This window comes from Ornithorhynchus anatinus, chromosome X1 (assembly GCF_004115215.2).
Source record: "Ornithorhynchus anatinus isolate Pmale09 chromosome X1, mOrnAna1.pri.v4, whole genome shotgun sequence".
In the NCBI taxonomy this organism is placed as follows: Eukaryota; Metazoa; Chordata; class Mammalia; order Monotremata; family Ornithorhynchidae; genus Ornithorhynchus; species Ornithorhynchus anatinus.
Genome location: NC_041749.1, coordinates 32,779,266 through 32,806,136, shown reverse-complemented (window position 1 = coordinate 32,806,136; position 26,871 = coordinate 32,779,266). Strand labels below are relative to the sequence as shown.

The following is a 26,871-nucleotide window of genomic DNA, read 5'->3' as shown; positions in this document are numbered from 1 at the left end:
TACTATTGAATGAATGAATGAACACTGCTTTTGCATTGAGTAAGCGCTTAGCGAACACCACCATTATTAGAGAAGCAGCATGGCTCAGAAGAAAGAGCATGGGCTTGGAAGGCAGAGGTCATGAGTTCGAATCCCAGCTCTGCCACTTGTCAGCTGTGTGGCTGTGGGCAAGCCACTTCACTTCTCCGGGCCTCAGTTATCTCACCTGTCAAATGGGGCTGAAGACTGTGAGCCTCCCGTGGGGCAACCGGATGACCCTGTCTCTCCCCCAGCGCTTAGCACAGTGCTCTGCACAGAGTAAGCGCTTAACAAATACCAACATTATTATTATTATTATTCCATCTTTATTATGTGGGGCTCACGGTCCCTGGGTCTAACTCAATTTGCATCCACCCCAGCGCTCAGCCCAGGGCCTGGCACATAGTAAGTGCTTAACAAATACCATCACTCTTATTTATTATAATTATTGTTTTTATTATTAATAGGAGGAAGGGGGCAGGGAGGCAAGGCACGCTTCGCCCCTCACCCCCGGCCTAACGAAGACCGCGCTATAACGACCAACACCCCCCCGGCCCCTACTGCGCCTGCGCGCCGCAGCCTCCTGCGCTGTCAATCACCGGCTCTCGCGCAACGTGATTGGCGGAGGGCGGTCGGGGGTCCCCGCCCCCCCCCGCCCGGGGTTTCTCCCCCGCCATGGCAGGGGCCCCGTCCTGCGGAGCAACCGCTCCTGCCTCGAAGCCCATCTCCGCGCTGGGCAGGCGTTTCACCTACCAAGCCGGGAGCTGCCCGTCCATTGGTGGACGAGGGCGTCAATCACGCCTGGCCCCGCCCCCGCCCTGCCCGACGAGCCGCCGATTGGCTGCGGCGGGTGTCAATTGGTTACTGGGGAAACATCCTCCTCCCCTCGCCATAGGCGCTGCCGCCCGTCAATCAAGAGTCGCGGCCGCCCTCAGCCAATGGCCGTCCGAGAGGCGACGGGCGGCGGGCGCGGATTGGCCGGCGGGGGGGCCGGGCCGGCGGCAGCAGGGTAGGCTGAGCGCCCGCTATATGTACCGGCGGCAGAGCACGCGTGTGTGCGGACGCCGTTGCGCCAGGGACTTTTTGCCGCTCGGCCCTGCTGCGGAGTGAAGCCTCCTCCTCCTCCTCTCCTGCTGAGCCCCCCGCAGGTAAGCGGGGCTGGGGCTCGGGGGGCTCTGAGGGTCCGCCCTCCTCCAGCATGGGGGTGCCCCTGCCCACCCCCCGGATCCCCCTCAAAACGGCGGCGGGGAAAACCCCTTCCGCGCGCATCCTCCAATAATTACGGTAAACCCTCCCCTAACGCTGCCCTAAGCGCTGTGCCTTCCAGGCGCTTAATAATCCTATTTCTGCCCTTTGCATCTCCCCGGGCGCTTAATATTTGCATTGGGTTTTTTTGTATTGTACCTTCCCGGGCCCTTATTATTAATATGGCATTTGTTAAACCCTTGCTATGTGCCCAGCACTGCGCTAAGCGCTTCCTAAGTTCTCACGATGGCCCACGTGGGGCTCACCGGTCTCCATCCCCCTGCTGCAGATGAGAGCAATCAATCAAGCGTGTCTACCGAGCGCTTCCTGGGGCAGGGCACACTGGCCTCGGGTACCCCAACTCTAAAATGGGGATTAATAATAATAAACAATAATAGTGATGATGGTACGCGTGGGCCAAGCACTGTTCTAAGCGCGGGGGTAGATACAAGGCAATCAGGTTGGCCCCACGTGGGGCTCAGTCTTAATCCACATTTTACAGAGGAGGGAACTGAGGCACAGAGAAGGGAAGGGACTCGCCCAAGGTCATGCTGCAGACAAGTGGCGGAGGCGGGATTAGAACCCAGGTCCTCTGACTCCCGAGCCCGGGCTCCTGCCACTAGGCCACGCTGCTTCCCTGCGATAAGAATGTGAGCCCCACGTGGGGCAACCTCATTACCTTGTGTCCACCCCAGCGCTTAGAGCAGTGCTTGGCGCGTAGTAAGCATTTAACAAATGCCATAATTATTATTAAGCGTCTGGATAGGTACAATAAAGCAATAGAGAGATAATTCCTGCCCACGTCGAGCCCACAGTCAAGAGTGAGACCCAAAGAAGTGAATCGACGTGCCCAAGGTCTCACAGCAGAAGAGTGGCAGAGGTGAGATTAGAACCCACGTCCCGTGGCTCCCAAGCCCGGCCACACTGCTTCTCTTCTGCCCTTTCGGACCCCTCCTAACCCCTGACCCGGCCCTAGACCACCTGTCCCTCCTCCCCTTTCCCCCTCGTGGACCCTTCTGGGGTGGCGGGTCCAGCCTCAGTTTCCCCATTCCAAGGGCAGGAATGCTGCTGCAGGGGGAGGGGTTGGGACCTGGGGTCTCCGAGCTCCTTCCCCTGGGGAAATAGCACCTGCACCCTGCCTGCCTCTTTGCCTTCCATTCTCCAGCCTCGAGGGGCTTTATGGGCTCCCTGGAAGTGGTGTTCAGATCATTTCAAATCTGCAGGCCACTGGTATTTACTGAGCGTCTGCACTGTGCACAGTACTGTGCTAAGCGCTTGGGAGAGTGCAGTGGAGTGAGTGGACAGACTAAGGGGAAACTCGGAAAGGGTGCCGGCTGCGTTGCCAAATGGGATTTCAGGGGGTCCCGGAGTGAATTATAGGCCACGTTCTTCAGATCTGGGCAACTGAACGAGATGAATAACGTTGAAGAGGCAGAGGGAAGCCGGCAGCCTAGAGCCCCCCGCCCCCTGCACTTCCTGCCACTTTTGTTCCAAAGAAAGGGGAGCCAGCTTGCATTGAGACTTTCTCCTAAACTAGAGAGGGGAGAGCCTGGCTTTCCTTGCAAATTGCATGTATTACATGCTGCTGCTGGAATGGCAGGAAATCTGGTGCAGATTTGAAAAACTAGCAAGCTTACCACCCCCCGGTATTTATATATACAGTATAAGATAGTAATGATGATGATGGTATTTGTTAAGCATTCACTCTGTGCCATCCCCATCGTGTCTCCCAACCAACTGCTGTTTCTAAACCCTGGGGCTCACAGACTTAATCCCCATTTTGCAGATGAGGGAACTGAGACACAGAGAGGTTGAGTGACTTGCCCCAGGTCACACAACAGACAAGAGGCAGAGTTGGGATTAGAACCCACAACCCCTGACTCCCAAGCCCTTGCTCTCTCCACTAAGCCATGTTGCTTCTTAGTATAAGTACTTATATACATTTTCTTCTATGCTGTTACTTCCTCCTTTCTAAAACCGTACATACACGTCTGTCTCCCCTGCTAGTTTTTAAGATCCCTGAGGGTAGGAATTGTGTATCCTAACCAGATTGTACTCTCCCAAGTGTTTAGTACAGTCCTCTGCATTCAGTGAGTGCTCAGTAAATATGACTGATGGCATTGAATTTGGAAGCACCCTTAATAGGAAGGAAATTCCATTAGCAAGAAGCTGGATCTGCAAACTCCCCTGGAGAAAGAGGATGGGCTGATACTTAGGACTTGCATACCCCTCAATTTAAATCATGGCTAAAATTAACCTTCTCATCTCTTGTACAGGGATATTGGGCTATAGGGATACATATGTTTGGTAAAGATGCTACCAAATTTGGAATTTGGGGATTAAAACTAAAATCTGTTCGTGAATGGCCTCACTGAGTAAAAGCATCACATGTCTTAAACCAGGAGATTACTTGATTAGCAGGTTTAACAGAATAAAATAACCTAGTTCTGATAGTACATCAGTTCATCCTTGGAAATATTTTTCATCCATTTTATCAATTAATTAATTAATTAATGTTGGTATTTGTTAAGCGCTTACTATGTGCAGAGCACTGTTCTAAGCGCTGGGGTAGACACAGGGGAATCAGGTTGTCCCACGTGGGGCTCACAGTCTTAATCCCCATTTTACAGATGAGGGAACTGAGGCACCGAGAAGTTAAGTGACTTGCCCACAGTCACACAGCTGACAAGTGGCAGAGCTGGGATTCGAACTCATGAGCCCTGACTCCAAAGCCCATGCTCTTCCCACTGCGCCACGCTGCTTCTCTGACAAGAACTTGTACTATCAGACACTGAAAACAATTACAGGTTTTTTCACATGAAATACCATATGAAAAGGCCAGGATTCCACTTATATAGCTCTGCATTATTTCCAGTCAGTGCAATTTGGGTCTCCCTGTGAAGTAATGGCATTAGGAAAAGCAGGTAGCATTGCTTCTCCAAGTTTTTGTTACCATTTGCCACAAAGACCCCATTTGCTCCCTCAACGATTGTGCCTTAATAGACATCAAATCTCCAGTGCAGAGCAGCATCCTGAGGTGAAACATTTGGGCAAGTTAGGTTGCAGGGATTGCATTTTTGTAACCAGATTACTCTCTGGTGGCCTTTTTCATTGTTTAATTAATTCCTGTACTGATGAACTAAACGATGGGGCTCAAAGAACCCTGTACTAAAGGATGGCCATATAATATTCCATTATATGGATAACCCAGTGGAGAGCAGCTATAGATGAACTAGAATCTCTTGTCCTAACTGATCAGCTAGAAAGCTTTCCAAGTGGATTAGTGCTATTTTTTGAAGTGTGCATAGTGCTCTTAAACACTCATGTTCCAAAGATTTGACTTAAAAAGAAGGCTGAATTTTGACTAGACAATTACATTAACAGTTTTAACTAGCAGTTCTCCAAAGATGGATAGAATTTGGTAATCTGGCATAGCAACTCATGAAGCATAGAAAACATACTGATCTGCCACTAAGGTCATCTGGAGTTTCATGATGGGGTAAGCTACATACCAATGGATGGAGTCGTTACAGGTAAGAACCATGAAATGCGGTTTTTTAGAAAAAACAACCCGAATACTTAGTCTTTATAATGAAATTTTTTTAGGCTGGCTTTCACAATTCGCTGGGCAAAAATGAAGTACTAGAGTTCATTATAAATTTCAAAGAAGCTGGGGAAAGCACTTCCTTTGAACAGGAGCTGCAGACTAATTTCTTATCTGAACCTCCCTTTTTGTCTCTTAAAGAACACATCATTGAACAGTCTTAATAGATATAATCGCACAGTTTTAGGTAAAAATTACAATAGGTGAAATTGCACAACTTTAACAGGTCCAAAAAAATTAGAGGAAGGTGTTTTAGTTGAATACGATTTTCAGCACACTGCTTGTGCAATGGTTTTCTAAAGGAGCATCAGCAAGTTTATGGTCTTCCCTCTGACCTACTTCTGCTGGCTTGTGTCAGTTTTCCATGTGGGTTTTTTCCTACGTGTGTTAGTTATTGAGCGCTTACTGTGTGCAGATCAGTGCACTAAGCATTTGGGAGAGTACAGTGTAACAAAGTTGTTAGACACATTCCCTGCCCATAATGAGCTTACAGTCTAGAAGGTGTTTACTTGTGTTACTTCAAAGATTAGTTTTTGGAGGCTGGGGGTAAGAGCACTAGATAGGATTTGGCTTTACATTTATCCGATTAAGTTCCTGCCTTAATGAATAACTTGCCAGCTCGGCGTTAATTTTGCAGATGAACAGATTGGAATACAAGGATTTTGATCATCAGTGGTATTTATTGAGCGCTTATTGTGTGTAGAGGACTGTATTAAACACTTGGGAAAGTACATACCACAGAGTTGGTAGACACGTTCTCTGCCCACAGTGACCTCAGAGTCTAGATGTGTATTCTCTACTACCTTGATGATAATCCAAAGTCCCAAAGATCTCCCAAATAGCAAAGGTTTCCTGGAGGTGGGGGGAGGGGGGGGTAGAATATTTGCTCCCCATAACTTCATTGGCAGGCATTAATTAATGCAAAGATAAATCAGAAAATAAAGCTGTCTGATTTATTTCCTATCCAGATAGCTCTTATAGAATGGGTGAAAAAGTTTGTGCTTTTATTTTAAGATTAAATCTCCAGTCCCCGAGGTTACTTTGGAAACCAACGAGTAGAAGCCCATTAGCAGTCCCATAGCAAAGTAGAGCGCCAGACTGCTGCCTTCCCAAAAGACTGACAAACGTGTACATAGACACTCCTGTCCCTTAGTAATCAGGTGCTTTAATGAATCCCGACGAAGCCCCTGCTCGAACTTTACCCACTGGGCATTCAGATATTTTCTAGTGGTGCTGTTAAGATAGTCCCAGAGACATCTTTGTACCCCCACCATTCATAAACAAATATGCATCTACACCCGTCTATGGGATCACATGCTTGCTTTAATGTCATCCTTAGATTGTAAGCTTTCAGGACAGTGACCTTGCATAACCCGCAAAAAGAGAGAACGCCACTATGCCGTGAGTGCTGGAGCAACTTACTGAATGCTCTAGTCTCTTGGAAGGATGAACTAAAAGCAGAAGTTAATTTATACATTGAGTGCCCAAGATGTTGCTGCCATTCTTTCTTGTGCTTTAGTAATAATTTGACTTTTTTGGTGGGGGAACCAGATGTTGGTGACTATCTCGGAGGTTAAAAAAAAAAAAAGAGCAAATATAACTTTCTGGCTTTTCCCCTGAAAATTGCCAGTCATGCCATTTTCATTTTGAGACTTGACATTGACGTATGGTTGACACAGCACCCCAGAGCAAGTGGTCTTCGGGGAAAATAGCAAGAGGTTCTGAGTTAAGCAGTAACTAACATCCTTGCAAACTGATGCAGTTTTCTAATTCCATCCCTCAGGCCTCTTTCAGTCAGGAGGATTTTTGAAGTGCTGGAGCAGGTGGCAGATGAGAAGAGGAGATGCTAGAAAGTGGATTAAAATGGAGCAGATCTGTTCAGATCCAATGACACAGGGGTGTTACTCTGGGCACGTCTGCCTTTGCTATCACAGAAAGGTAGTTTTAACACATTAATAAACGCTTATCTGTATGAAATATCATTCAAACTTGCCAAATTCCCTTGGCTTCCCTGGGTTAAGTTCTTTCATTATTGATGTCCTATAAGAAAGGTAGGGAAAGGCAGGTTTTTCAAAGATTTAAAGTTTCAAAAATATACCAGGGACATATTCTAATAGTATACAAAGAAATTCAGGGGATCTGTGTCTTTAAACACAATCCTAAACCACTTTCAAGAGGATGAAGTGATATTTAATGTGATCATCAGTTCTGGCACACTGTCCTGTCGTGTGTTAGGTAGAAGGCTAATGAAGAATAAGGGAATGTGCACTCTACAACGTATGTCTGTCTGGGGGATAGATTGTGAGGTGGTGATGGAAGGAATGGTTTTGGACCTGTGCCTGATGTTGGCCAAGGTGTAAATGTTACAACACAAGTTCTTTAAAGTGAAGTTCTTCAGGAAACGTTCTATAGCCAAGTATTGACCCAGCAGGATCTAGTTGTCTCTTCCAAGTTGCACGAAATGCATTTTCTCCACAGTTTAGATCCAGTGTACTTTCATTGATCCTCCCCAAACCAACCACCTAACTGTACCTTTCAACTCTTTCAGAGCTGTTCCCTTAGCCTGCAATTCCTTCCTCTGTTCTCGTTCCCTGCCAGTCCATCATATTCAAAACTTTTAAAAACCCATTGTACTGAAAGCTCCTTGAGGGCAGAAATCATGTCTACCAAGTTATACTTATTGAGAAGCAGCGTGGCTTAGTGGAAAGAGCTTGGGTTTGGGAGTCAGAGGTCGTGGGTTCTAATCCCAGCTCTGCCACTTGTCAACTGTGTGACTTTGGGCAAGTCATTTCACTGCTCTGTGCCTCTGTTACCCGATCTGTAAAATGGGGATTAAGATTGTGAGCCCCACATGAGACAACCTGATAACCTTGTATCTACTAGCACCTAGAACAGTGCTTGGCACACAGTAAGCACTTAACAAATACCGGAATTATTATTATTACTGAGGGACTGGGAAAATACCATTGATGGATTGCTAATACCCCATCTTCAATAAGCCTTCCCTGCTTAATCCCCAGTATCCCAAACTGTACCAAAACACCAGCCATTTGGAGCATATGTTTGTTTATAGCCATCCTCAGCACGTGTGTGTGTGTAATTTATTTGGATTTCTCCAGTTGTAAATAGTGTGCTTGTCTCTTGGTGTGTGCTCTTCATTGGCAGGGACTTTGTCATTTCTTTATATTGACCTTCTCCAATTTTTTTACCACATTATAATGCACCCAGCAGGTGCTCAATAAATAATGCTATTATTAATAGGCAAGGTTTTCATACCAGTTAGAGCTACCGAGTAGTAACACTTTCGGTCCCCATGTGGTTTTTTGAACCATTTGCAAGGAGCTCTACACCTTCCCACCTTCCTCCCTTCTTTCAGCTCTCTTGCCCCCTCAGGTTTGTTTCTCTCTTTGGGCTCTTGGAGACATTTTAGTAATAATCTGTTCCCCAAATTCATTTTTGTAATTTAAGATCTATAATTTCATAGTTTAAGAGCTATAGTAAATGCGGGGCAGATTTAATGAAAATCTTAAGCTTAAAAAGTATGCTAAAACTTGCATTGACATTTCTCCAATCTCATTTATTTTTAGAAGAGCAGAACTTTGTACAAAAATTTGTAACATTAGTTTCTTTTTGAATTCATATATGGTTACTGAACCCCTGAGTCCAGAGCACATGTTTGGGAGTGTACAATAAGAATCCACAGGAACTTAGAATCTAATGGAGACAGGCAGACATAAATGGCATACAGTTGGGAGAAAGCCCTGGAATGTGAGTTTCTTTAGGCTGCTTTTTTTTTCAATTAATTCTATCCCAGACTTCTTGCCTGGTCCATAAAAGGCTTTGTAAGTATAGCATCCTCACTTATTTTATGACTTCCAAGGCCATCATTGTGATGCAGTTAAAAGTTTCTTCCTGGAAGTAGGAGACTATTTTCACAAAGTTCCAGGGTTAGTTTGGTTTCACATCAACTATTCAATGATAAAATATAAAAGAAAAATAACATTGGCTCTACATTTTTATTTGGTTTAAAAAGGCATACAAAAGGAAAACCAAAACAGCACGTAGTTTGGACTTTAAATTCAGCAGGGGAAAATGTCCAAATATGGGATCCAATGCTACAGATTTAAATTCAGTCTGAGAGGGGAATAAAATGGGAATAGCATCAACAAAGCACATTCTGCAAAACATCAGTGAGAGTACCCGTAAAGCTTTGCGGTTGGGTCAATCTCATTTGTATCTGCAAACTAAGTTAACAGAAAAGAATTTCTAGTAATAGTGGGCATGTTTCACTACTGTGTTTCTAATCTAGCAATTGTACTATGTATTTTTGTTAAGCTGACCATCTGCAAAGTGACCTCATGGCCCAGATGGACTTACTACATGTGATTGAATATTGAGTTGCATAATAGAATTGGATCTGGGCATACTATCTGATAAACATTTAGGATATTGATCAACTTACCGAAATAAGTTAAGGTGCACAACAATTCAATTTGGGCCCTTTGCTACTTCTGCTCTTTTTGCTGTCTAGTTTGGGCCATTTTGCTAATTGGAATCTCCTTGTCGCAACTGTTAATCCCAATTGATAGGGGAGATCAGCCTCCTCTTCGGAGCAGATCGTACTCCCACTGACATGGAAAGTGGACCCACGGAGGCGGGAGTTCTTTGGGGCTATTAGGAGCTACCTTGGTTTACATCCTCTGTCCCCATGCAGTGAAGCCCCAGGGGACTGGCTGGTTGGGAAAGGGATGCTTCAGAACTGTGGAAAACTTCGGGGAGAGAGCAGAGACTCATCTTCTTCCCCATCCCTGACCTCTTTCTACCCAACTTGAGCGTGAACTTGTACAGACCTCCCCATCCAGCCTCAAACAAGCAGGGGCTTGAAGAAGAAAGAAGAAAAAAATGAACAGGAACTTTGCTGCTGCCTGGAATAGCGGTGTTGGAGGGTGGCAGGGAAGGGTATGTGTGTGTGGTGGGTGAGCAGCACTGAGTGGGTGTTGGGACACCCTATCTCTGGCCCGGAATGCCCTCCCTCCTCATATCAGACAGATAATTGCTCCCTCCCACTTGAAAACCTTATTGAAGGCACATCTCCAAATAGCTTTCCCTGACTAAGCCCTCCTCTCCTGTTCTCCCTCCCACTCTCTACTGGGTTGCTCTTACTTGCTCCTTCATTCATCCTCCCTCCCATCCCCACAGCACATATGTACATATCTGTAATTCATTTATTTGTTTATATTAGTGTCTGTCTTCCCCTTATTATGAGCTCGTTATGCACAGGAATGTGTCTGTTGTGATATCATACTCTCCCAAGCACATATTCCAGCGCTTTGCACACAGTAAGTGCTCAGTAAATACGATTGAATCAATGAATGAACGAACAAATGGAGATGGCGGTCACGGGGTCAGCCCGCATCCAGAAGGAAGGCTTGGACCACCCCCACATATTCTCAGACAGGGTTGAGGACCGAGTCTTGTCTGCCACCTCAAAAGAAGTGAAAGGAGAAGCCAAGGAGACCGGGAAAGTGCATACAGTCCAGGAAGACAACTCTTCCCCTCCTCCCTTCTGCTACTGCTCTCATGGACCTTCGCACCTCTTTCTTCCAATTCTCCCACCTTGCCCCAGCTTCCACCTTGTGCCTCTTCGTCAGGCTCTTGGGCTGCAGCTTTATAAGCAGACTCTGTTATATTTTTAACAGTTCTCTTGACTTTAGACAGGATTCCTCTTTCTCCACTCCTCTAAGGTTACAACCCTAGAAGCAGGCAAAAATAGATCCTAGGTATGTGAGTCTGCAAACTCTTGATACAGAGGAAAACACAAGTGAAACTCAGTTTCGTTATTTATAATGGTAAAAAGTTGGAGGAGGAAAGTTGAAACTTGTGTCTGAAATGTGTTTTTTTTTTTTTTTGGATGATTGATGGGCGTGCTATCATTGTCTCCCATTGCTCCAGTTCATTGAGAGCTGGCTAGAGTCTTGAGTTTCTTTTGTGAGTTCAGTCCCAGCTTAAAAATAGAGCACAGCACGCCAAGTTTATCTGCCCTATTTTACTAGTGCTAAAATCAGGTGGCCTCATTAAAATTCAACCAACCACTTTTAATTGTCTCAACATTTGGATAGAAAAGGGAACTAGTCTAATGCAGGCCTTTTTGTCTTCAAACTGTATATATCTTAGTTGTCTCATCCTTCCTAAGGGCATATAATTGTAGGTTGAGCTTCTTGTGACCAGGGACTTCATTTCATTGAACACCTCCAGTGCCTAGTTCAGTTTTAAGCACTGCGGTCTTTCGAACTCGATTTGACTCACCAGTATGGTTTGAATTTGCTGTTTTAGAATGAGTTAAATACAGGCTTTGATGCATAGATGTTACGTTAAATAGGATTGTCCCCTGAATTCTCGTGAGTAGGTTCAAGAGGAGTTGAATACATTCATGATTTCTTTAAATAGTTCATGATGCGTTACTCAAAGTGATGGTAGAGAGTACATCCCTAAACATTAAAATGGCTGTCAAGGAGGGCAACCAACCATGTGATTTCATATGGCTGCCATATGGCTGCCACTGTCAAAGATAGAATAATAATAATAATGATATTAAGCGCTTACTATGTGCCAAGCACTATTCTAAGCACTGGGATAGATACAGGGTTATCAGGTTGTCCCAAGTGGGGCTCAGTCTTAATCCCCATTTTACAGATGAGGTAACTGAGGCACAGAGAAGTTAAGTGACTTGCCCAAAGTCACACAGCTGACAAGTGACAGAGCAGAGATTAGAACCCATGACTTCTGTCTCCCAAGCCCGTATTCTTTCCACTAAGCCATCCTGGGCAGCATGGACCCAGTAATGGAATTTTTGACATATTCATATTTAATTAATACTCTTAACAAATGATCCTTGAAGGCATCAGATACTCAACTACAGTCCATTCTCTTAAAATGTGGGGGTTACATGGTGAAGATGTCCTCATTAAGGAAAACTGTTGCTTTATTACTCCATGTCTGATGCCAAACAGGTACATGTAGCTGTCTTTTCCTCCTCAGACCTGAGTTGTCTGAACACTTAGGAAAAAAAATTCCTCAAAAAACAAGTGCTACAGCAAAGCTGACTACCTAAAATTAACTGACGTTCTAAGAGGAAAAAAAGGAATGAACGTTTGAGCAAAACAGATCAAATACTTTTTCACTGATTTAGAATAGTTGAACTGTTTTCAACCTCCAAAATACTGACATGCTTCCCCCTCAAACTCATTCTTCTCTCTATTGTTGATTTTTTTTTTTTCTGGACGATTGAGAGCTGAGTTCGATCTGAGTACTCAACTTCCTGGTTCCATCCAAATCTCTGTTCTCCCTTGTGCCCTCAAAAAGCAAAAACGGTTGGGTGATTGCAAGAAGTGTCATGGATTTCTCCAGCATTGAACCTGGAGCAGTGAATATCTAGAACATTATAGAAGAGAAATAAGGGAGAAAGATATCCATCATGTTGTGGAGAGAAATGAGTAACCATTCAAAGTTCAGGGATTGGAGATGAACCTGGGCGTGATGACTCAACCGATGGAGAAATCCATGCCATTCTTGGCCGGCATTCGGTCAATCCATTTGGAAGCTGGAGAGCAGAGTGGAAGGAATGGTGAGCAGCTTGCCGGAACCACTTTTTTAACTTAAGGTTGGTGGTGATGAGTTTCTGTTTGCAGGCGTGGATGGGCAACTGATCATTGGAGAATTTTGTGGAGTAGGGAGATGAATGTGTTTTATTAGAGGATTAATTGGGTAAACACTTCATGACAGGATAAAAAGTTTACCAATTCTTATGGCAGGGGCTGGGTGTGAGAAGTATGTTTTTGGTAACATTTTAACAGGGAATTTGTTTATAAAAACTCCCTGAACCTGTTATGGAATTTTATCAGTGCACATCGGGAAACAGTGGATCATAGAGACAACCCTGTAGAAAGGAGGCTTAGGATGTTATAACCATGTTGGCTGGGGAGCTTGAGCAGATGGTACTGGGGCAGGAAGCAGCAGGTGCACCTAGAGCAGAAGCAGATTGTACATTAGCCAGTGTTCCCTGTGTTTTGCCTTCCTTCCATTCCCATTTCCTACTCCCAGAGCTCTCTTGCATAAGCTCCCTGTTTTTAGCTGCTCTGTGTGGTGGAGGTAAAAAAGAAAAGCTAAGACTTAACGGATGTTTACAATCATTTGTGGTGTCAGATAGTCTCCTTGAACATGAACGACCTTGTGAAATCTATTCATTTCACATGCTTTCTGATGGATGCCGAATTTTCTGATGGATGCTTCTGATGGGAAGCAGCGTGGCTCAGCGGAAAGAGCCTGGGCTTCGGAGTCAGAGGTCATGAGTTCGACTTCCGGCTCTGCCACCTTTCAGCTGTGTGACTGTGGGCAAGTCACTTCACTTCTCTGGGCCTCAGTTACCTCATCTGTAAAATGGGGATGAAGACTGTGAGCCCCATGTGGGACAACCTAATTACCCTGTATCTACCCCAGTGTTTAGAACAGTGCTCTGCACATAGCGCTTAACAAATACCAACATTATTATTATTATTTAGGTGAACCTGAGGTGTAAAGCCCTATGTATTAGGGTAAGTTCTTAAAATTGTGGGAAATGGGTGGCTCTGACAACTCTGTATTTTGAATCAAAAGCCAGCAAACCAGGTGGATGGACTGACTCATGCAGCCCCACATGGAGCATGGGCAAGAGGCTGTGCCAGACTGCACACTTGCTTACGGCACCGCAGAAGAAAGCTTTTAAGCCGATATTTGGACTTCTTAAATGCACAAATCCCTCTTCTCAACCGTCCCCATCCTTTAGCAGCTCAATTGAACAAAAAAAAAACAAAACCCCAAAACCCCTCTAGCTCTGGCTGGGACTGAGTAGAAAAACTCATTTGCAAACAGCAGTGTGTTAGCCAGTAATAAGTCCTTTGACTTAATTGTTATACCCAGCAGGGAATGATTATAAAGAGGTCCCCTAAAAATGGCATCTGAAATTCACTGTATCCAACATCTCCCTCTTTCAGAGCTGCAACAGCCTCCTATCAAAATCAGTACCCAGTTTGAGTGCAGTAAGAGGAAAAGGACAGAAATGGGAGGTTGTTTTTGTTTGTTTTGGGTTTTTTTTTTCCCGAGGAAAAGATTCCGGTTTGGTCCAAAGCCTATATTAAATGTATTGAATAAGAGTGCTTAAGTTATGTTTCGTATTTACTGATACTGATCAATTACAACAACTTTTCTATTCCGCTGTCCTATTCACTGGGCCTAGATCTCAGCGCTCCTACCTGACTTCTTGCTCTCACCCTCCCTTCTTCCTGGAACTCCCTCTTCCTTTCTTCAAAGCCCTTCTGAGATCACATTTCATCACCCCATTTTATGTCTTCCCACAATGCCAATTCAGGACTTGATTATTCACATTCTCCTCCCACCCTCCCTCCCCCTGTGTGTACATATCTTTATACTTTACTTTTTATTCATCTGTGAGCTCAGTGTGAGTAGGAATGTGTCGGTTGTTATTGTACTCTCCCAAGTGTTTAGTACAGTGCTTTGTAGACAGTAAGTGCTCAATAAATACAATTGAATGAATTTATTTTAGTGCCCGTCTTCTCTAGATTGTAGGCTTTTTGAAGACAGAGGTAAATGACTATTAGCTCTTTTTGTCTCCAAGAGTTTTGTATTGTATTCTGAACCAAAGTGCTTAGTAAATACTGTTGATTCTGTATGCATTGGAGTCCTCCTTTTTCCTTAAAAGTAGTTAGAAATAAGGGAATGCTTTTTTGCTTCTCCCTTCCCCTCACACCCCCGCCCCAACCTAAAAGTACCTTGATGTTTGCACTTAATTTATTCCAATGCAGAGGTTAAAATCACAGGTTGAATTTTATTTCTGCTTTCACAGGTAAACATTTACAAATAAACACTTCTTATTGAAAGCGGTCATGCATTTCTACTGAGAATGAATGTGAAAGCATCCTAATTGAAGGCTTACCTTCTCATCCAAAAGCTGCAGGCAGAGAAGTTTAAGCGATTACAGGAACAACCAAATTCACATTTCTATAGAAAAACCAGAGAGGAGTTTAAAAATTTTAATTTTAAATGGTCTAGTTATTCAGCTCTTTAGAGTGGTAATGTTGTAACAGTAATGGGTTAGGAGCTATTGCTCAGTAAGAAATGGAGAATTTCAAGGTTGACACTTTGGATCCTATCTACAAATGGTAATCTGTGTGTACTAAATTTAGAACACTAGTAGCAAGAGCTATGCTTCTTTCTTTTAAAACCTTTCTGGAAGACAATTAAGACTTAAAATGATTCTACTGTGCCTTGTATATTATCAGCCAGTTTAACACACAAGATATTTGGTTTCTTGGGGGTGGCTGTGAAATTGCTGACCTGCTAAATTTCCTTTGCTTGTTTAAACCCAAGTCTGAGGACCCTTGCTTGAGAAGCACCACAATCTAGAGGAGGGAGCCCAGGACTGGGAGTCAGGATACCTGGGTTCTAATTCTAGCTCTGTACGTATCTGCTCAGTGACCTTGGGCAAGTCACCTCTATTTGTCAGTTTCCTCATCTGTAAAATAGGGATCAAATACGTGTTTTATTCACCCCCTTAGACTTTGAGCCCCATATGAGACGGGCTGTATCTGATCTGATTGCACTGTATCTAATCCATCCAGTGCTTTAGCCCAGTAACTGCTTAACAGATGCCTTTATTAGTTCCTTTTGGTTTTTGTTTATATTGAATTCTGAGTGACTGGCATTCCACTTTAGTAGTAATCGTAGTATTAATATTTATTGGGCACCCAGTGGGTACAATGTATTGTACTAACATTACACCTTAAGGCAAAGCTTGTCCTTGGAAATTTAAAAAATTTATTTAATCGCAAAGTCAGCTTTGCTCAGTACTAATCTTTTTCTTAGGAAGCCTGCCGCTTCTCAGAATTCTAAAGCCTCTTTGAAATTCTTTTGTTTTTTTGTGTTTCTGATACCAATAATTAGTAGAGGCTTAAGGAATAAAGTGTCATCTCAGCCGTGCTTCGCTAGGTATAGGCAACTTATTCCTGAGAAGCAGCGTGGCCTAGTGGATAGAGCATAGGCCTGGGAGTCGGACCTGGGTTCTAATCCTGCCTCTGTCACGTGTCTGCTGTGACCTTGGGCAAGCCACTTCTGTGTGCCTCCGTTCCCTCATCTGTAAAATGGGTATTAAGACTGTGTCCAACTCACTTTGCTTGTATCTACCCCAGCACTTAGTATAGTGCCTGGCACATAGAGACGCTTAACAAATACCATTATTATCGTTATTATGGTGCTCTCAGGTCCATTTACAGAATCAGAGCTGGGCGGGGACTGGGGTCTTGGTACTGGGCTAGTTCTTGTTTTGTTCTCCAGATGCAGTTCCAAGGTGGGGAAACTAGGAGTGGGATAAATCCCCAAACTTAATAATTTAGACTGGAAGAATTGATTTCTACTTCCAATTGGGAGTAACAGCACTGCCTCCAACCTGAATATGATAGATCAGTCTGCTTCGGAGAGAACTAGTGGGGAAGCTGTATTTTGAGCACAGCGTTGGTTGTCCAGTAGTCTTCCAGAAAGCTGAGGGCTGTTATCATTTTAACTGCTCTTGAGACTGTGAATGGAAGATTTATTTTATGGGGGGTGTTTTTAATTTGGGAATGTTTCCTCAGGCTATAGAATACGAAAATGACCGAGTGTTGGCACATTTTGTCTTTCTCAGTTTTCAGTTGACCAAAGAAATGGTGATGGAGAAGCCAAGTCCCCTGCTGGTCGGGCGGGAATTTGTGAGGCAGTATTACACTCTCCTGAATCAGGCGCCTGAAATGCTGCACAGGTAAAAATCCTCGAGGTCTGCGTTGTTAATGAGCTCACTCACGGTGGGTTAGTCTTGTATCTTTTAGCCAGAAGGTGGTCCGGTTGAGGAACTGTCTCTGAAGCTAGTCTGTGTAGCATACTATATGTTTCTTTCGAGAGCTGTGTATGAAAGATCTGCAGAGAAATTTAGGTATATGATGCAGTCACCCTTTCATTGTAATGCCTGTTGATAATTGCCAGTGGGGCATTGGAATAGTTTGCAATGTGGTACCGCAGAGGTGAAATCTAAAATCCTTTGTTTACTCTGACAGCAGAGCTATTGAGAAGGAAGAGCTGCCTGAAGCCCACAACCCTGAAACTTTTGCTTTTTCTTTGTAGGTTTTATGGGAAGAACTCCTCCTATGTCCATGGAGGCTTAGATTCCAATGGAAAACCAGCTGATGCTGTCTATGGTCAATCTGTAAGTATTTCTAAAGGAAGGAACCCACGCCAGGACTCAACAACTCCTACACCTGCCTATTTGTCATCCAAGAAAATAGCATCATAAATTCATGTTAACTGGAATATCTTTAACCTGCAAATTTGAGTGTTCTTGATTGCATGGACAAGTTCTTGGCAAATGCCTTTCAAGGGAAGAAAGTGGAGCCCGTGATGCATTCAAATTGCAAGCTTGCTTGCTTATAATTCTAACAACTGTGGTATTTAAGAGTTTACTATGAGAAGCAGCGAGGCTCAGTGAAAAGAACCCAGGCTTGGGAGTCAGAGAACGTGGGTGTTAATCCTCACTTTGCCACTGGTTTGCTGTATGACCTTGGGCAAACCACTTAACTTCTCTGTGCCTCACTGACCTCATCTCTAAAATGGGGATTAAGACTGACCCTCACGTGGGACAACATGATTACCTTGTATTTACCCCAGCACTTAGAATAGTGTTGGGCACATAGTAAGTGCTTAATTATCCAGTGCTTAGGACAGTGCTTGGCATATAGTAAGCACTTAACAAATACCATCATTATTGTTACGTGTCAAGCAGGGTTGTAGGTACTGGGGTAGAAAGAAGTTAATCAGGTTGGACAAAGTCCCTGACCCACACAGGGCTCAGAGTCTAAGTAGGAGGGAGAACGGGTATTAAATCCCCATTTTGTAGTTGAGATCATTTGAGGTGCACAGAAGTGAAGTGACTTGCCCAAGGTCATACAGCAAGCAAGTGGCAGGGTGGAGATTAGAACCCAGGCCCTCTGACTTCCAGGTCCATGCTCTTTCCACTAAGCTGTGCGACTCCTCACTGCCATGATGCGTTCCAACTTTATCTCCACTTTTAGCCTTGATGTATTTCTTATGAAATTCGAGGACGTGTAAGGTGGGTTTAACTGACGTGAGTTTGCTCTCTGTAGGAAATCCACCAAAAGGTGATGTCCCTGAAGTTCAAGGACTGCTTCACCAAGATCCGCCATGTGGATGCGCATGCCACCCTCAATGATGGTGTGGTTGTTCAGGTGATGGGTCTGCTCTCCAATAACGAGCAGCCATTGCGGAGATTCATGCAGACCTTTGTTCTTGCTCCAGAGGTATGCTGTAGGTGTGAATTGCCAGTGATCTTGCTGCCGCCTAACCTCGAATTTGAGAGCTCAGATATGTTGACTGTGGTCAAGATAGGTAGTAACCGGGCTTTGTACCTAATCTTAGGCTCAAAATTCTTCATTTACCAGCACAACCAGTATTTTGTTCACATGTTTGGTCCTGGTGAGTTCTCTTGAGAAAAACACAGTTTCCAGTTTTAACTTCTCTTGTTACAGCAAAAGCCATCTATTTTTGTGAGAGTGAAGCTGCCACTCTCCTTAAAAAAAAAAAAAAGGGGGGGGGGAGGCGGGGAGGTGCAGCAGAATCCTCCTGGGAGAGTGAAAAGACTGCTCCAGCCTGCCCATTGGCTTTGTTCGAGCTACTGTTCTCTCTTTCCTCTGACATCTTCATCGACTCTCAAACCCACAGAAGAGAACAGCGATGAGAAGAGGAGGTGCTGGAAGTCTCATCCTGAGATGGGAGTAGAGGCTGTGGCAATATTAACCTTTCTCAGGGCTTCTGAGTGAGGCAGCAACTTTCTGCCCAGAGGTGGTATCACGTGATACCTTGTCCCACTTGATGCCAATGGACTCAGTGAATACTGAGAATGGTCTTGGGTGGGGGAAACTAGAAGAAAGGAATTTCTGATTAAGAGAAGGGCAACCTGATCATGTTAATGGCAACAGAATGGTGGGACACTTGTGAATAGGGGGCTCGTGCTCTGTATGATGTCCTGCTTTCAGCTACAGAAACGTTCATTTCCCATTCTTGGGAATGTCCTTATAGTCTGGGCCAAAGTTACTTGTGGAAAGGCACTCTGGGTAGGTGGGACAAACACAGTAGATCTCCCTCCTTCGCCCCTATCACTGCCTTCACTTCGGAGCACTTGGGAATCTTTCAGGGACCACAAGTCCCAACAGCCCCCTGAGAATGATGCGTTATGTGCTTGGTCAGTATGTCTTAGTAGTTTTAAGTTTACAAGTGTGGCAAGCTAAATGATTTAAACACCAATTTAAATTCCATATCTCTGTAAGCCCTTCAGGGATTTTATATGATTTTAATTAAAAAAACTGCAGAGTAAATGACACTTCCCCCGCCTTTTTTCCCTTTGCAGGGATCTGTTGCAAACAAGTTCTACGTTCACAACGACATCTTCCGATACCAAGATGAAGTCTTTGGGGGTTTTGTCACTGAGCCACAAGAAGGCAAGTGTTGAGTTTTCTGCTTTTTTCCCATTTGGATGTAAGTCAGCTGCCAAAGTCAGTGAGTTGTCTTAGTTCAACTGTACCCTGTATGGATAGGAGAATGCAGTGTGGCTTTTGAAACTCAGGACTGTATGTTCCCAATAGACTGCATACGTGTCTGACAACTCTGTTGTATTGTAAGCACTCAATAAAAAACCGTTGACTGGGCTCTGGGCTCATGAAATCAATGACCTGAAGTGGTAACTGTTTTTGACCTAGCATTTGAACATACAGAAAAGATAAAAACTAGTCATCAAAATTGTAGAATTCTCATTGCTACATCATCATATTATGTTCAGGGTGGTAATAGTCTAATGTTTTGCCCCTTCTTCACTATTACAGAGTCCGAGGAGGAAGTGGAAGAGCCTGAAGAAAGACCGCAAACTCCTGAGGTTGTCCCTGATGATCCTGGGGCTTTCTATGAGCAAACGGTCAGGTATGGAAACTTGATTCCCTAGTGTAGTCAAGTCCAGGTAGTATAGCTCCTCATCTGGAGGCTGGACTGAAACTGGCCTAGATGAGAAAGGTTGCCATCTATCTTGAAAAAAGGCAGAGAAAGTAACTTCCCTTGAAATACATTCCAATGCCCCACAACCCTTAAAATAAGTCTGGGCTATACTTTGGTACTAGTTGAGCTGCTGAAGAAATATCTTGACTACTGGATATGGATATGGAAAACCACCAGTCATGGAGCTTATGCAGTTTAATAATACATTTTTCCAATCAATTCTCAACAGCCTTTATGCCATGCCATAGATGTGCTTCTCATGTGTTTCTAGGTTTGTCTGGATCATCTGACCAATGTGGGAACTGAAACATGGGGTGGTTGAGTGGCTTAATAATAATAATCCTCATTTGGGTGTTTAAGTGCTTACTGTGTGCCTGGACTGTACTAAATGCTGGGATGGATACAAGCAAATTGGTTTGGACACAGTCTCTGTCCCACATGGGTCTCACAGTCTCAAACCCCATTTTACAGATGAGGTAATTGAGCCACAGAGAAGTGAAATGGCTTGGCCAGGTTTACATAGCTGACAAGTAGTAGAGATGGGATTAGAATCCAGGTCCTTCTGACTCCGAGGAGTGTGCTGTCTGCATTAGGCCGTGCTGCTCAGTTACTGTTGGGAATGGGGGGGTGGGGAGGTTGGTGGGTGCTGGGTGACCTTGGGCAAGTCACTTAACTTCTGTGTTTTAGTATCTCGTCTGTAAAATGGGATTGAGACTGTGAGCCCCATGAGGTACAGGGACTGTGTCCAACCTGATTTGTCTGTGTGAAATATATATATACACACACACACAAACACACACAATTGGTAGTTGTTAAATTCAGTCATTCATTCAATTGTATTTGAGCACTTACTTTGTGCAGAGCACTGTACTAAGCATGTGGAATGTACAGTTTGGCAACAGATAGACAGTCCCTGCCCAACAACGGGCTCACAGTCTAAAAGGGGTCTAAAATCACAGTCTAAATGCTTATTAGGTGCCAGGTGTTGTACTAAGCACTGGGATAGATGCAAGGTAATCAGGTTAGACACAGTCCATGTCGCACATGGAGCTCACAGAGGAAACTAAGGCACAGTTGGAGAGGACCTTCAGGGCTTGTGAGAGTCCTGCTTCATTTATTTTACTTTTTCCCATGATTTTTAGAAATGGGTCTCCTGTCCAGACACAACCTTCAGTTTAATGATCTTGGTTCAGCTGTTTGAATCTGTATAATGTCCTCAAGAGATCAGAGACAAGGTAGCCTAGTGAAACCGTTTTGGAACTTAGGAAGGAGACCTGGCTTGTAGTTTGATCTCTGTCGCTGGCCCATTGTGTTCTGTTGGGCAACTCACCTTGTAAAATGGAGATGATGCCATCTCTTCCTATCAAAGAGCTGTCTGATTTTTATACTCTGTGCTTAGCACAGTGATTGTCCCTTAAGAAGTGCTCAGTATTGCATTCTTATTAGTGGACATTTCATTTGATACAGACAATTTCACGAGCAAATATTCCTTCAGGAGCCAAGCTGAAGTGGAAAAATATGCTTGCATTTTTTAATTTCCTCTAAAAGCAATGATCTAGAGGAACACCTGGATGAGCCCATTGCGGAACCGGAGCCCGAGGCCGAGGCCGAGCCTGAACAGGAAGCTGCACCTGAATCGCAAGAAGAAAAGCCAGAGCCGGTGTTAGAAGAAGCAGCTCCCGAGGACACGGAGAAGAGCCCTTCTCCTGTTCCTGCAGACACTGCTCCAGTGGTGCAGGAGGACTCCAGGGTAAGAAAGATTATCATTATTATTGTTGTTATTACCATCTTTATCATTATTGTGTTTGTTAGACATTTACTATGTATGTCAAGCACCGGGGTACATTAAGCAAGTTAAATAGGTTGGACACATTTCCTGTCCCATATGGGGCACACAGTCTAAGTTGGGGGAGAACAGATATTTAACTCACATTTTTAGAGTTTAGGGAGCTGAGGCACAGAGAAGTTGAGGGACTTACCCAAAGTCACACAGCAAGCAACCAGCAGAGCTGGGGTTAGAACCCAGGTCTTCTGACTCCCGGGCCTGTGTTCTTTCCACTAGGCCATGCTGCTTCTGAGGTTTGGTTAGTTCGTTTTTCAGTTCTGCCACAGGGATCCAGGACTTGGCTTTCATACTTCATGTGACAAGAAAGGACTTGCATCCTCTGGAATTCAGGTTATTTGGCACTTCCCTATTCAAGTAAACAAGACCATGGAATTGGGACAAATAGAAGTGAAATTACAATGAAGCTTTTAGGCTATTTTGGTGGACTTGATTTCAGCAAATGGTCTTATTGCTAGAAAAGACATGACTGGAGGATTTGCCCGTGGTCACCTTTCTAGCAGAATTGACAGAAGTGGTGTGGCCCAATGGATAGAGCATGGGCCTGGGAGCCAGAAGGACCTGGGTTCTAATCCCATCTCTGCCACTTGTCTGCTGTGTGACCTTGGGCAAGTCACTTGACTGCTGTGCCTCAGTACTGCATCTGTAAAATGGGGATTGAGACCTTGAGCTCCATGAGGGACAAGAACCATGTCCAACCTGATTTGCTTGTATCCACCCTAGCGCTTAATACAGTGCCTGGCACATAGTAAGCACTTTTGCCATTGAAAAAAAAATTGACACCACCTCCAGTCACTTATTTGGAGCTGCCAGCCAAAGGTTTTCAGGAGAGGCAGTGATTGGCGGGGACCAATAATGTAATATACTTGTATGGGGCTTGTTTTTTTTTTCTTGACACAGTGAGAGCAGGAGTGTGGAGCTGAATGACACTGCTTAGACCCAGCTTTATTAGATGAAAACTCCTTCTGTCCGAATAACTTTCGGCATCTGCTTCGTATCAGACGGTCAATACAGTGAGCCTTTTTAAAAGCCAGTAAATGCCGTGGGAATGGTGTCTATCATTTGTGGAAGCTTGGTTCAGATAATGGAAATTTTAGGATTCAGACTGCCACACTTGACCATGTAGGATACTGTGAAAGAAGTTGAGCTTGGCTAATGTTCTGAGGGAGGATAGGGGGATTTCTATTCCACATTAACAGTGAAGACTTGGTTTTGTTCCTGTAGACATTTTCTTGGGCATCTGTGACTAGTAAAAATCTTCCGCCTAGTGGAGCTGTTCCTGTGTCTGGCATACCACCTCATGTTGTTAAAGTACCAGTGTCTCAGGTAAGACTGTCGTACTAACTTTAGAACTGAAGTGGCATGTCATTGCCTTATTTATCTTCCCAAAATAACCCTTGTGGGGCCTAGGAGATCAAGTGGCAGGGATTCTTAGAACTTTTAAACTATGTTGTTGTCTCACTCTTATGAAGGATTAACTGAGTGAATCGGAAAACTATTACAGACGAGAGCAGAGTTGGGGAATCGCTTATAAACTAAACTTAACCCCTTTAGATGAGTGGGTGGTTTATGAGCTTATGAGAGTTAACAGCCGTGTTTTTGTGTATTTTTTTTCCCAGCCCCGCCCAGAATCTAAACCCGAATCTCAGACTCCGCTTCAGAGGCCTCAGAGGATGCGGGACCAGCGAACGAATCTCCCACCGCAGAGAGGTCCTAGACCAAGTAAGCATCTGAAAGGATTCTCTTAGTGGCAAGTGCAATGGATAGATTGGGGTTGAATTAAGCTTGGGTTGAAAGGCAAAACTAAGTTGTCAATTATGGTAGAATAATTGTTGAAGAGGCAGTGTTTACTTATGTTGTATCCTGTTTCCCTTCCCAAGTTCGCGACGGAGAGCAGGGTGATCTAGAGACCAGGCGGATTGTGAGATACCCGGACAGTCACCAGCTCTTTGTAGGAAATCTGCCCCATGATGTGGACAAAGCAGAACTTAAAGATTTCTTCCAAAGTAGGTTGTTAATATGTCAGACTTGCTGATTGCCCTTTATCTTAAGGAAGCTTCTTATGGGTGATGGAAGAACTCTGTGTTTCCGTCGCAGGTTATGGCAATGTTGTGGAACTTCGCATCAATAGTGGCGGGAAGCTGCCCAATTTTGGCTTTGTGGTGTTCGACGACCCGGAACCTGTTCAGAAGATCCTTAGCAACAGGGTAAACGTGGGTCATACAGGGTGTTTCCAGAGTTCCTGGTACACTTAACCAAAGGCGCAAAGGGAACAAGTGTGTTTCTGCAAACAAAGCGTGTCTGTGTATCTTCAGACCTGTTGGAACTGCTAGTAAATGTTCTTAATAGATGTTAAGATGGAAGAAATCCCCTTTCAAAATGAACTTATTTTTTCTTAAAGTGCACAATAACACATAGAACACCGCATAAAGGTGTGGAGAAAATACCAAGAGAATTTATGAGCAGTGGTCCCTGCCTTCGGAGCTAATCTGGGAAGCGGCAAACACAAATTCCATAAGCACACATTGATCAGGAAGGACATTTCTAAACAGTGTCCATAGTTGGAGAAGCCTTTCCAGAGCAAAGTAAATATTCCTGCTGCCCCTAACGCCTGGAACTGTTCAGAGTTTTCATGGCATTCAAATATCAAGTGTGGTGCCAGGCTTTCTTTTCTCTGGGCCTGCAAGCTGCCCCTCCTGGATAAGGGGGAGAATACCTCAACCATCCAGTGCTGGGTCTTTGGATTTTGAGATTCTGGGGGCTGTAGATCTCTGTGCAGGACTCAAGCTTGTCTCAATCAGTAGTGTTTATGGAGCATCTCCTCTGTGCCTAGCACTGTGTTAGGAGCCGTCTTGTGGTTGGCGATGGAAGCATGTTAAGCCCCACCTGCCCAAATTGAACTCGTTATCAAATTCCTCTTTCACTTACTGAGAGACATTTTTCTTCTTAATTGTGAAAGGCTGTGTGACTAAAAACAAGAAGCTTGCAAAGAGGAGAACCGGTATTAAGAAGCCTTTTGTGTGGGGTTGGGGGAAGATATCAGTCAGCATGAAATTAAGTTCCCCAAAGCCACCCTTAAAGGCTAGACACCAACCACTGGCACAGTGACCTGAGGTTGAAAGCATCCAGAAGTCTTCAAAGTAGAGAGCCTAAGCTTTTTAGGGGCAGGGAAAGTATCTACCAACTCTCATGTTACATTCTCCCAAGTGCTTTCTACATTGCTCTGCACACAGCAAGCACTTAATAAACACCATTGATTGATTTAAGGAAAGGTCACCTGCACTGAATCTGGTACGTGCATTAACAGATCCCAGAAGAGCAAATGTTTTTTCTTAGCCATGCATCTGCAATGTGGATCTCTTGCCCGGGTCACTGCTTAGTCTCTGGCAGGTGGAACACGGAGGCAGAGCGGTTACTAATTTTTGCACCCTTGATTCTTGCAGCCCATTATGTTCAGGGGCGAGGTGCGTTTGAACGTGGAGGAGAAGAAGACCCGAGCAGCCAGAGAAGGGGACCGGCGGGACAACAGGCCGCGAGGACCGGGAGGGCCTCGCAGCGGGCTCGGTGGCGGAATACGGGGGCCGCCCCGTGGAGGCATGTCTCAGAAGCCAGGATTTGGAGCTGGGAGGGGCATTGGCCAGCGTCAGTGAATTTATCACAGATTCCACACAGTGGCACAAACCCATGCTCCTGCAGCATTGTGAATTTCAGCCTTGGGTATCTTGGAATGTGACCCTAGTGTGTTTATAGACTGCTTCGTTTGATACCATCTGGTTCCCCCCCCTTTTTTTTTTGGTTTGTTATGGTTTTGCGTGCATGTGTGTATGTGTGCGCGTGTACGTGTGTGTGAGCGCGTGCTGTTTTTTTTCCTAGTCCTTGTCCCCACTCCAGCTTTGTGGAACAATATTTTAGGAAAAGTGGATTTTAAAAGAAGGAGAAAAGAACTGAAATTCCTTGCTCACTTCAAATATATGGACTGGATTTTTTTTTTAATACAACAGCAACCTTTCCTAAAAGAATTTGTCTTACTCATAACTGGGTGTGTTTCAGTCAATGGAATAAGTTGGGTTTTTTGGTTGTTTTTTTTTTTTTAACTTTGCACATGTTCCAAGGGCTTGTCAGAGACTCAGGATTTGATGAGCGTTTCGAGGGCAGGAAAAACCCACCTTGTTTATCTCACTGACTTGGAGATGTTGCCACTGGAAAAATTGACAGTCACTCTTGCTCCGTGGCAAGGTTAAAATGGAATAAAGGGTATTCATAAAGGTTTTTTTTTTTTTTGCTTTTGATATATGACCACAGAAAATTCTTAACTACTGTTTTTACCACTTAACAAATTTTGGATTGTGCGATGTTTTAAATGCCTAAAACATGATGTTTAAAATGCTTTTCCTGAATTTGTGAAAAATTTTTTTATTGAAGTAGGGAATTTTTTTCATGTTTAGTTTGTATTTGTAAAAAAAAAAAAGAAAAGCAAAATTGTTGTGCCTTCTATTTATCTCTCATTCCAGTCTTGACAAATTGTTAAAAAAAAAAAAAATTAAAAAATTAAAAAACCCCCGCTAGGTTTGCTTTATCAAAGTGTGAGTATGTGGGATTTTTCACTTGAGCATTTTCTGGACTTACTCCCAACTCAGTATTGGCCACCTGTGTATGTGTTTTCAATTGTTGGAATTAAAAGTTGCCATACTTTTAAAGGAATTGAGCAGAATACTCTAAAAGAAACAGGCACTCATTCTAATCCAGTTCACGGGCAGTTAGGTAGAGATGTTCTGGCCTAAATATTGTATTGCCGTTGGGCCCTTCTGTTATCAGATCAGAAATGAGGATTCAGTTCTTAGCCAGTTTATTAGAATGTGAAGTCTTACAATGAAATACTGGACTATGCTGTTATGGCTCTTTGCCCACTCCTGGTACATCACTGTTCTCTATTGCTTGGTAACATTCTAGCAGCACTTGTGGACTAGCTCTTGAAGCATGTAATATGGACTGCATGCTTCAAGGAATCCCAGTGTAGCCTTAG

At 44.1% G+C, this 26,871-nt stretch overlaps 1 protein-coding gene across 4 annotated transcripts; it reads left to right on the top strand.

The window, feature by feature from the left end:
- Positions 1-1,050: 1,050 nt before the first annotated feature.
- G3BP1 (G3BP stress granule assembly factor 1) lies at positions 1,051-26,545 on the top strand. Of its 4 annotated transcripts, none has more exons than XM_029051355.2 (13): positions 1,051-1,166; positions 6,651-6,805; positions 16,599-16,712; positions 17,072-17,153; positions 18,088-18,261; positions 19,368-19,458; positions 19,840-19,933; positions 21,554-21,755; positions 23,073-23,174; positions 23,468-23,570; positions 23,729-23,854; positions 23,925-24,055; positions 25,292-26,545. In XM_029051355.2, the coding sequence occupies exons 3-13, from the start codon at positions 16,618-16,620 to the stop codon at positions 25,496-25,498; spliced, it is 1,407 nt and encodes a 468-aa protein (XP_028907188.1). In that variant the 5' UTR covers positions 1,051-1,166; positions 6,651-6,805; positions 16,599-16,617; the 3' UTR covers positions 25,499-26,545. The 4 variants fall into 4 exon arrangements, with proteins under 4 accessions (XP_028907188.1, XP_028907190.1, XP_028907191.1 ...); XM_029051357.2 differs by lacking the exon at positions 6,651-6,805 and adding an exon at positions 2,019-2,143; XM_029051358.2 differs by lacking the exon at positions 6,651-6,805 and having other exon boundaries at positions 23,946-24,055.
- Positions 26,546-26,871: the final 326 nt, after the last annotated feature.